The 11368-nt window shown below is 57.9% G+C and overlaps 1 protein-coding gene across 1 annotated transcript; it reads left to right on the top strand.

The window, feature by feature from the left end:
- The first annotated feature begins 329 nt into the window (after positions 1-329).
- Positions 330-1736, top strand: LOC142355675 (uncharacterized). Its single transcript, XM_075407759.1, has 2 exons — positions 330-1280; positions 1433-1736. The coding sequence occupies exons 1-2, from the start codon at positions 376-378 to the stop codon at positions 1734-1736; spliced, it is 1209 nt and encodes a 402-aa protein (XP_075263874.1). The 5' UTR covers positions 330-375.
- The last annotated feature ends 9632 nt before the right edge of the window (positions 1737-11368 follow it).

The raw sequence follows: 11368 nt of genomic DNA, 5'->3' as shown, positions 1-11368 counted from the left end.
CCGGGAACCGCCGACTCCCTCACGGGCAGGAGGATAGGGATCGCCAGAGGCTAGACGACAGGGGCGACCGTCTTCCTCCTCCAAGGGCGGACGACAGAGAGCGCAACAAGACCAGACGCCAGGGCCGATCGCCGACCTCCCCCCGTGCGGACGATAGGATCGCTTGCCTCCTCAGATGGATAACAGGGACCGCCTGCCGCCTCGTGCGGACGATCGGGACCGCCCACGGATGGGCGACAGGGACCGCATGCCTCCTCGCTTGGGACAGCAGGGACGCTCCTCCTGGCAGACAGCCGCGACCGCTCAAGGATCGAGGACCGAGACACCCGGCCACCGCCTCGACTTGACGACAGGGATCGCCGACCTCCTCCCCGGATGGATGACAGGGACCGTCAGAGACTGGATGACAGGGAGCGCCTCCCTCCCCGGCTGGATGACAGGGACCGTCAGAGACTGGATGACAGGGAACGCCTGCCTCCTCGGATGGATGACAGGGACCGTCAGAGGCTGGATGACAGGGAACGCCTGCCTCCCCGGATGGATGACAGGGACCGTCAGAGGCTGGATGACAGGGAACGCCTGCCTCCCCGGACAGATATCAGGGACCGCCAGAGGCTGGATGACAGGGCAGAAAGGTTGCCACCCCCCAGGGCGGATGGCCCGGAGCAACAGAGGTTGGATGACAGGGACTATCTGCCCCCTTCGAGGCTAGACAACCGGGACCGCGCACCTCCTCCACGGGTGGACGAGAGGGACCGTATTCCTCCAAGGGCTGACAACATGGAGTATCGAGACCGGCGGCATCCTGAGCCTACTTCCCGGACAGATGCTCGCGATTCGTATGCCCGAGTCAACAACACAAGTGATGCTCGGGACCGCCGGCCTTTGGGCACAAATGGGAGAGACCACCGAGATGGACCTCTGCCACCTCGCGACTACCATGGGGGCCGGGCTGATGACAGGGATGTGCGGGACAGGGTGCCGCCATCGCGCACAAGCCAGCGTGACACCCACGACCTCCCACCGGCACCCCGAATGGATGACCGCGACAGAGCCCCACCCCGTTCGTATGAAGGCAGGGGCAGGGGGCCGCCTCAATCAGCACCTCGGGGCGAGTACGACTCGCCTCCTGGCTCCCGTGATGCTGGTTCTCATCGCTCAGATGCAGAACGGAAGCTCGGTGGGTCGGAGCGCTGGCCCAAGGACTCTGACCGCGATGACAATCGGAGCAATGGTGCAGGTGGCCGAGAAGTGAGAGACAGTGCAGACCACGATGCGAGGTGAGAACCCCCCCCCCCCCCCCCCCCGCTTGCTCAACGAACCCAAAGATGCCACTGCCTCATGCGCCCACTGAGCCCTGCATCAGAGGTCTCACGAAGGTAGCAGCATTGTTGATTTCCCAATGATGGCTGGGCTGACCCTTCTGTTGCAGGCGCAGCAGCTATGACCGTGAAACTTCATCCAGAGACCGCAACACCAACAAACGGCACCGCACCCGCTCCCCAGAGCCTGAGGAGGATGCGGCTGAGCGCCATGGGGGGGGTGGTAACAAGCGTGAAAAGCTGTCTGGCGACGCTATGGATGATGACGACAGCGCTGATCACAGGGACGACGACAGTGGTGCTCTGGCAGACCTCAACCACCAGCCAAGCAACACTGATGAAATCGACAACCTCCTGTGTGATTGGGACGAAGATGAGGAAGAGGACGACGGCGACGGTGGCGACGACGCCTGAGTGTGCAGTGGGTCTTCAGCGGCTGCCCGTGAGAGAGAGATCCTGATTCCCCCGCGCCCGTTCCCCGTTCCTGCTGTTTTTCTGCCCATCATGTGTAGACCACCCTGTGTCCTTTGTGCTGAGTTGCAGACGAGGCACCCCGGCCTGCCTGTCCGAGGACTACCCTGCCGAGCTCCAACTTTGCGGCACATATCACTTGCCAGCCGGGCAACACGACCTTCAAGCTATGCCACGGCGCTGACGCCCAGAAGGGGAAGAGAGACTTGAGCGCTCGTCTGCCTGCGTCTGCTTGGTTCTGTCACCCAGCCGCCCTGCGGAAACTCGTGGATGACTCTGCAAGTTGACCAGACTGTGTAGGCCAAGCTGCCGTGATACAAGCATGCGCACAGCACCACGTGCTTCCCCATTTAGACATCTGACATCCATCGGTCTCGGAATTTTCCTGGCCCAGCTGGTCCAGAGGGCTTGACCTGTAAGACCACGCGCCGGTGGCACGAGTGTATCCCAGGGTATGGCTGGTCAGAGTGTGCATCTGATCGCCATGCCGCCCAGCCAGCGACCTCCAGGCCCCCCTCTCCCCCGTAGGCACTTTCTTCCAACATTACCGGCACCGCTACCGTGCCGGCCTGCTAGGCAGCGGGATGGAAGGCATGGCGATGGAAGGCACGGCGACCCAGCCTGTTAGAGGTTCAGGAACCTGGTCGTGTTCAGCTTTGCCCTCCGGAGCTCCTGTTCTGCGTGCTTCAGGTTGTCACGCTCACTCGCGCAACGGGCTGGTGTGCGGTGTCCCACGGGCTGGCATAAGGATACCTGAGGTACTTCATGGTCAGCGGCCAGTCGTGTCAGCCTGTCAGCGTCCACGGCCTAGAGGAGGCTACCTTCTCAGGAGGAGACTACACAAGCAGCGACACCAGGGTGACAGCAGGAACAGCGCGAGGTTGTGCTCTGGCGTCACTGATTCCTGGGGATACCTTCCAGTCTGAGGCCCTGGGAGAGCTCGCACTCGCTCATTGCATCAGGTGCCTTGTGTTTCGATTGGGCGGGTGTGGGTTTAGCGGTCTGCCCTGATTTGAGTCGATCCGCTGAAAGCTGACCGGAATCCATCATTCATGTCACCAGCAACATCTGCCCAAGGCTCGTCGACAACCACCGCCATCCTGGTGTTTCCGCGACGGTGTTGTCAATGCGCAGGGCGGAAGTGCCACCAGTGCGCAAAGCTGGCCACAAAAACCAGTGCCGCCGGCCTGCTTTGTTGCGATTAGGTCTCCCGACATCCGCACACGCATTTCAAGACAGAGCTTCCGGTCCCGTCTTGCGCTGCCAACCGCCCAAACTGTAGCCCCTGTTGGCGCTCGTGCCGCAGCAAAGTTCTGTGTAGCCTCCTGCTTCCACTGGGCGCTGTCAGTCACAGCGGCGTTCGAAAGTCCAGCTGATTCTCTCAGACGTTGAGCATGACCGTGAAGAGTTAGGTGTACAGTGTCTCCAACCAGCACCGGCAGATGTGCCCTCCAATGCTGGACGTGCCTCAGATATTGCGACTCGGCAACAGAGCATGCAGTTTTCAGTAGCTACACTCAATGGCATTGCTATTGGCACCGGCCACGCTTGGACTGTTGTGGGGCTGAGACACAACCAGACGCGGTGGTGCTGGCCACGGGTCTCTTCCAGGGTCGTGAGTGGCGGTTTTGGATCGGGCTGGCTTGGTTGTGCACCCAGATTCGCCAACAGCTGTCAAACCGGGGAACGCTGTCCTTCAAAGTTCCTGTCCCCGATCTCCACCCACTCGCCACTGACACGCAGCTCCGTTGATTGAGCACCGTCACCGGCAGCTCTGCAGCGGCATGCAGTACCCTGCTAGGACAGCGCTTGCCGGAAACCTGAGTGGTTGGTACCTTGACATCCGCGCTTTCCTGGGCAAAAGACCATCAGCCCGCTTCCGTTGCCACACCTAGCCACTCACGGTCCGCTTCCTAACAGTCGCCAGGCTTCTTCCTGCAAGGCTAGGAGCCGCTTGTGTACGAGCTGCTCTGTAGTCTCTGCTGCGGGGTCTGTGAGCAGGTGTCCAGGGTTGTCGGGAGCAGCAGCAGTGGAAGCACCGGCGTCTATGCCGTCAATGGTGACTGGTCTAGTCGCTGGTAGGATTTCTCGGAGCCAATGCCCCACGGTATCGCCCTCGGCATGTGGATACACGGACCTGACCGAACTTCCCACAGCTCTCACCATTCTTCTCCGCCAGATGCGGTCAACAGAGGCGTCTCAGCCGTGGCAAATGGCCTGCCAGCCGCCAAGTCATTGCCATGCTGCACAGATGAGCTGCCCCGGCGCATGCCTATCATCCGGCATTCTTCATCCAGCTTCCTGTAGTCCAGGCCCGTCTGCCTGCGGCGCCCTTCTCACCTGCCGGCCCGCCATGTGACCCTCCTGACTTGGCAAACAAGACAGCAACAAAGCAACATCATCCGCCGGGCTGCTGGACGTTGAACTTTTTGCCCCCCCCCCCCCCCCCCCCCCCTTTGTCTTTGACCGTACCGAGTCACCTGCATGCATCCCTCAGTTGTTGCCTGCATAAAATGCGATTTCATGCCTGGATAACGTCTTTTGACAGTGTGTTCTTTGTGCCAGTTTCCCTGCACCAGTTTTTCCCCAGGATGGCTGTCCCACGCATGTGGAACTGCCTGCACGACCGTATGCCAGAGGTGCTGGCCTCTGATGGAGCTTTTAGACACGGCGCACAAGGTCCGACCCCCTCCCCCACCACCAGCATCTCCTCCGAAGGCCGGGAGGACACGTAGAGACAGAGGCACTCGTCAGAGGCACTCGTCTCTCACCACATGTGATCAGTTTGCAAGGCAAGGCCACACTGTTCAAGCTTCAGAGCACGGTACTCGTGCCTACAGTAGCACTGTTGCTCATGTTGCGTGTAGACAGTTCCCTACTGAAGAATATGGAGAATATCCCTGATGTGGCCGCGCGTCCAGTACTGTCCTTCTAGCCTGTCTAAAGTACCTACAGCTCTAGCCTGCACTGCACCAGCGGCCAGGATGTGCGTTCACGCCATGTACTCGTACGGTATCTGCTGTAGACTACAGCTGTATCTGTGGTACTACCGTACGAGCAGGAGTATCTTCTGGTACGAGTTAAGCGTACTGAATTTGCTTTGCCAAATTTGCATGCGGCATGTTGACGGAGGGGAAAGGGCGTACGGTATCTATCTCCTACATGATCGTGGGGGACGCGGGGGACCCTAGTACTGTTGTTGGTGGCCAGTACCTACCTATGAATGATGTAGTAGGGTAGGTACGGTACGAATGTCCAAATCACCAAATGTAATCTGGATCTGGCCACAGCCTACGTGTATAGTATCCTTACTAGAGTACTGATTCTGAAATGTGATCTGATGCATATGGGAACTGGGAACTTCGATAGGTATAGGCCGTAGGTAAGTGCCTACGTAGGAGATAGCTAGGTACTGTAGGTAGGCCTGCCTCCGGGCCCCGGCCGGCCGGGGAGGCTTGCATCCCCGCTTGCATGCAGCATGGCGGGACTTGGGAGCTGTAGCGATATGCAGTGTACTCGTAGGCTGCACCTTCGTGTGTAATCATCTCGTCACTCGTACAGTAGCAGCTGGAGAGTGGAGCCTGGAGGCCACAAGGTATAACTCAGAAATTACGATCCTAGAACCTACGAGTACAAGCTGGTAGCTCTAGACTCTAGAGAGTCTCTATCAGATCGAGGACATGCAGGCTGTACAATTTACAAGCAGCTCAGAGGAGATACTGGTACCTACCTAATAAGATCATGTATCCTATGTATAATATTGACTACTACGAGTACATGTTGAATGAGCAATATTAAAGCACGTTTTAATTAAAGGCCTCCTGCTACTAGTACTAGGCCTAGTACTAGGCCTGCTAATCGTGTTTGTGCTGCAAAAACTGTTCCAAACAAATTAGGAGGAGTAACCTAGTTCAGTGCTCACGCGATTGCTTTAGTATATCGCTACTCGGTACAGCTAGGTGATGTAATCAGTAATAGTAACCAGATTAACCGGGGTCAGTCCGAGGACCGTACCGGTCCAGCTATCCCCGCTCATTTTTGGCCAAGCGCTGTGTTCTAATGTACACTACAGTGTAGTGCGGTTCAGCCTGCATCGGGGTTCGCAGCAGGGGCCGGGATATTTTCCCGCTGATAGAGCTGGCGGGCCGAGTGAGATCGGAAGGGTACAGTGATTGCCGAGTTGCTTATTGAGAGCCCTTCTCCATTTTCCTGCTTGCATATTGGAAGTTGTCATTGCAAATATAATACAAATCGATACTTGACATCAAGCTACGGCTGCCTTTGCGATGTGACGGCACTCCTAATGAACGCTACCTACTCTTAATTGTTGAGCGATAGAGCTCCCAGTTGCGAGGACAACAATTGCATTTCCACTGGAGCAACAGGTTTAACACCTGCTGCAGGCAGTTACGAGCACATCAATACGGCCCCATTCTACCCGGGGCTTAGCACCGATCTAGGACGGGGAAGAACGGACAAGCATCAGGTATCTCCCCGAGATCCCAAGTCCGCGATTGTGCATTTCAGTTTCTGCACGAAACCAGTCAAGCGCATGGGAAACTTCTGCACCATAGGACTGAATTTACGTACCTACAGTTCTGGCGACATCCGTACTGCCACCCTGTACGTGGATCTAGTGTGGCATGTCGTAAACGGACGCCACGCATGCCGACGGCACAACACCTAGTTCAGAGCTATCCGCCGCGCGACTTACCATACCTCTGAACGACCAGGACTGATCGCCAAGCATAGCATTCGAGCTTAAAGGTGCATCACGCTCGGTGCTGGCGGAGAGACCCCGCCGGCACAATGGGTAACGCTTGCTCTGGAGCAGGCAGCGAGCAGGGTGTCGCCACATCTGCAAAGCCTCGGCTGCAAAAGGTACGCTAACGGAGCGTAATCCCTGCCACGGGATCGAAGATCGCTCACAGTTATCGTGATAATTTCCTCGACGCACCTCACGCACCTCTCTCATCTCCGGTCGTGTGGGAGGACGATGGTCCCGAATTCAAGTTCCTCTCGCCTCCGGTCACTTCTGTCACAAGTTTTTGTCTCCTCTGCCTGCTCTTCCTCGGCCTCTTCTCATGACTGGGCTATGGCCTACCACTTGCCACGCCTGCTAATCATAGATTCTCATCTTCCATACCGTGCCTCTTCTCCTAAGCCTCACCTCGCCCCGCCTGCAAGTATGCATGTCGCAATAACGCCATGGCGTTGATTTCTTCTCTTAGACTGAAATTATGTCTGTACCAAACTGTGCAACTTCAGTTGAGTAGCCATGAAGAACGGATGGTGCGCTTGCTGGTGAGTGCTGGCGAGCTTCCAGCGTTCCTGCGCCAATGAAGCGAAACTGCCGATAGCATTGCAGCACATCTCGGCCAGCCCGAGGTTATTGGTGATGCTGCATGTTGTTCTCTCGGGCAGAATTCTACGGCTTGGGGTTCTCTGTGTATTTTTCGTGCCGAAGGGAAACTCCTCATTTGTGGCTGTTGACCACGTACCGCAGGAGCAAGCCACTCAAGACGTGGATGAAATGATCACTGAGAAGAGGATCAGCATGGGGAAGTTCATCAACGCAGAGCCTCCCACGGACCCCGATGCTGCTCTTCTGCGGGTTGCGGCCGCCTGCCTGGTCTTCTCTGCCATCGAGGAGCATTTTGAGTACGTGCTCCACACGCAGACTCACTAGCGTATGCTTGTTTGCGGCCTGGGCAGGGGTACTCGAACCACGTGTGTTGCACCCGGCTCGGGAGCCCTGTCTCGGCTCCTGCCAGTGCTTCAGACTTGTAGGTGACTGTGTGTTTACGCCTGCCCAGTTTCCTTGCAAAGGCTCCAGATGGGGCTGCCCGCCTGAACCAACTATCCATACAGATGTCTCCATCCAACATGAACTTTGGATGCACGGCCTTGACTATCATCTACGAAATGTCGGAAGCCATCAAGTACGACCAGCGCCCGCTCCCCTCCACCCCCAACCCCACCCCTGCCCCATCCGCCTCTCGGCCCTCCAACAACGGCACTTTCCTGGCGATCCTCCAGGCCGGCGCCGGAATGCCAACCTCCACCCCCCCCCCCTCTTCCGCTCCTTTCAATGGCAAAGTAGCTCTCGTTTATGCGCTTTCTTGTGCCACTTGTGCTGGGAGCCGGCATGACCTCTGTGCTGCTGATCGCAGAGATGGCGGCATAGGAGTGCCAAATAACACTCCCATATCGGACAGCCAGCTTCTGCGCACCCTGCGATTAAAGGTAAGTCGTCTTCCAGTATGGCCATCTCTTGACTTTGTGCTTAACGATCACTTGTACTGGATCACAAGTCCTGATGAGCTGAAACCATCACCTTACTCTGCCAGAGCCCCCCCTCCCCCCTCCGGCACATGCACTGGCCCACCCCACCCCACTCCACCCCACCTCATCTCCTGGACCTTTGCCCTGCTCTTCTCTCTCCCCTTCACACTCGCAGCTAATTTGACCTTCTGTCTGGTTGCCTGTGTCCCCGCATCCACCCGTGACTTGAAAGCCACTGTCATGGTCAGAACCAGCGACAAACACTCTTCTCTAGCAGCTGCTTGAGCTGCCAGTGATCAGAGCAGCAAAGTCTGCTGTCCTCTCCAATTGCATCTCTTAATTGGATCCGGCAATTGCCCTCAATACTGTCATCTGAGACATTCGGTCTGTGGCCGCAGTGCATGTGGAAGAAGATGCTAGACGCCAGCTCTGTCCGGAACTACGTGCATCCTCGTCTTGGAAGGGTAAGGCGACGGAAGCTCTGCTGTTACCCCTTGCTCCTGCAGACCTGCCATCCCCAGGAGCGGGAACATTCTTCTCCTTATGGGCATCAGGGGGAACCCAGCAGGTCTCCATGCAGGCCGTATACTGCTGCAGGGGAGACAGACGAAAGGGGAGGAAAGGGGGGGCCGGGGGGACTGAAAACCTGTCCCATGTGCATGTGTTCCTGCAGGTGCCTGTCATCCAGCCAATCATCCATTCGTGTGTGCAGTGGCGAGGAGCTGGAATGGGCAACGGAGAAGGTCTGCAAGCGCTAGCGGAGTGCTGGCGTGCAGCTCACCGTGTCCTGCTGAGCGTTTGCCCCAGGGAGTCACGAATTTCCCTGCTCCCTGGCTGACATCTCCTCCTTTCACAGGTGGCAATCCGGATCCACTCTTCAAGTATCTCCTGGACCATGGGGTGCGGGTGAACATCTGCAATTCCCTCGGTGAGCGCTTGCTCCTCTGCCTGCTCCATGGTGCCTCCAACCCATCCCCAGTACTTCTCCATGACATTGAGCGCCATACGTATGCTTGCATCCTCATGCTCTCCCTTACGGCAAGACGAGAGCTGCTCTCCACTATAGCAACTGCTCCTCCGTCTGAGGTATGCTCCTCTGGCTGCACCCTGGCAGGCCTGAGCCTAATGCATACGGTGGTTGAGGCGTGTGAGCGCGCTGGAGCTTTCATGGACAATGACGGCGATCGAGAAAAGTTGCAGCAGAACTTGAAGGTATATGGTCAATGGCAGAAAAACGCGAGGCGCGCGACAGCAGTGTTGCGGGAGGGAGGGTATCGCTGGTATGGGTGGGGGGGGAGGAGGGGGGAGGGGAGCGGTGATACAGGAAGCGATGCCTCCATGCCTTTGCCCATTTTCAGGCAGGCAGGCAGGCAGGCTAGCAGACCTGCCTCACCACCATACAGCCAAGCCCATGCACACTCCATCCCTTTGTCCAATTCGAGTTGCTGACCCTCGCCAGTCTCACTGACATTAAACCGTGGCTGCCCAGTTGGCCGAAATGTTGGTGGAGGCCGGGGCCCAAGTAACGGACGAGGCCATTCCATTTTCTGGGAACACCAGCAAAATGCAGTATGCGGTGAGGAGCAGCTCCCCTGCCGTATGCTCGACGGGTGAAACTTGTCATCTGAGCCAAGCTGCTCCTCAATTCCTGCTTACGCTCGGGGAGGGCTTGGCCGCGAGTTCGCCGCGGTGCTGAATATCATCTTGCCGTGCCATGCAATGTGTAGGGAGCCGGTCTGGAGAAGATGGTCGCAATGGGACTCAGCCACAATGCAGTGGAGTCCTGCAGGTGGGAAGCTGCCGTGCACTCCGCCCCTCGATCCCCAACCTTCTTTCACTCCCTGCCTCCTGCATGGGATCAAGGGGGGGCGGTCACCCCCCCCCCCCCTTTTGCTTTCTTCTTGTATTGCTCTGCCACTTCTCGTTCATACATTCCACGCGCCGGCCTCTCACACTGAGTCTTGGTGCCGATGGGCTGCTGCTGTAGGTGGTGGAGAACCTCATACACAAAGTCAGGGACAGCGCTGGAGCAGTTGGAGGAGAAGCTTGCATCGCTTGTGAAGGTGCAGAAGCAGGTGGAGCAGGTGTCCGGTGGAGACAACGTCTACGCCAGTGCAGGCGGCACCGACAAGTCAGTCTCGGTCGTCGTTGACGAGATGCCAGCGGACTGGAAGGACAGACTCACGCACCCCTTGCAGCCGCCGATGCCCATGGCTACATGGGTGCAGTCGATCTTCAACACCCTGTGGCTGGTGCAGCAGCTGACCGCCCTGAAAAGCGGTGCAGAGCGGCGCAAGTACCTGAACAAGTTGGCGCCCACGGCCCCCTTCCTCATGCCGCTCATGGTGGTGGTCCCTTACACAACCCTCAAGCGCTTGGGGAAATTCCCCAGGAGAGACACGTCCATGTCTGACGAGGAGCGCGGCTGGCGGGTGCGTCACAGCTCTCAAATACCGCAACACACTGCATCTCATCGTACCCCCAAGTCCTTGGTGTTTGTGGTGGGAGAGAGTGATACCTTGCATTCAACTGCCACAACTTTGCGTCCACTTCTGGCTCACACGCTTTGGTGTCAGGGAACCGAGCGTGCGATCGAAATGTTGTGGTTCTGCAGGGCCCCGTTCCAGCGTCGATGATCCCTGATGACGCGGTTGTGCTGTTCCTGTCACACCGGTGGCTGACAAGCAACAATCCGGATGATGAGGTGCGGCGTGCACGTGTGGGCTGTGCCATCGCGGGGTTGGCCAGGGCTGTGGTGAGGGCGAAACCAGGGAAAGTGAGCGGTGGTGGTGGTGGTGGCTGAGCCTGCAGGCTCCCGGCACGCCGGGGCAAGCATGAGAGAGAAACAGGTCCAGGGGCCAACAGCGGCGGGGTGGGGATACAGCCGGTGGTGGGATGAGGCACAGCTGCATCTGCCCTGCCTGGCCGCAGCTGACCGACTCGTGATTCCGCTGTGGCCGGCCTGTCCATATGACAACAGCGCTGCTACTGCTGCTGCTGCTGCAGAATGGCACGAAGTTCAAGCAGATCATGCAAGTGATGGAGCTGCTGGCCAAGGAGCTTGAAGGGGCGGCGGAAAAGCTCTACCTGTGGGCGGATTACTCGTGCATTGACCAGGTATGCTCACCCCTTCATCCAGGCACCTCCTGTGGTCCCCGCACGGCGCTTATTGGTTCCTCACAGAGCAGTGTCCGGTCCTTTCCCAAGCAGTGCGTGGTAATGAAACCATGCCAGGCTCTGCGGATCCTAAGGCAGACACAGCTGCCGCCGCCGAGCTGTGTAATGCTGCC

This window comes from Convolutriloba macropyga, unplaced genomic scaffold (genome assembly GCF_964194025.1).
Source record: "Convolutriloba macropyga unplaced genomic scaffold, txConMacr16.3 SCAFFOLD_5835, whole genome shotgun sequence".
Lineage (NCBI taxonomy): Eukaryota > Metazoa > Xenacoelomorpha > Acoela > Convolutidae > Convolutriloba > Convolutriloba macropyga.
Note: the sequence above shows the minus strand (reverse complement) of the source record. Positions and strands in the feature narration are given on the sequence as shown.

Bases quoted from the DNA above. Each gene is read 5' to 3' on its own strand.
- LOC142355675 (XM_075407759.1), top strand. From the start codon at position 376: ATGGATGACAGGGACCGTCAGAGACTGGATGACAGGGAGCGCCTCCCT. The intron at 1,281-1,432 runs GTGAGAACCCCC...CTTCTGTTGCAG, and splicing joins AGTGCAGACCACGATGCGAG to GCGCAGCAGCTATGACCGTG.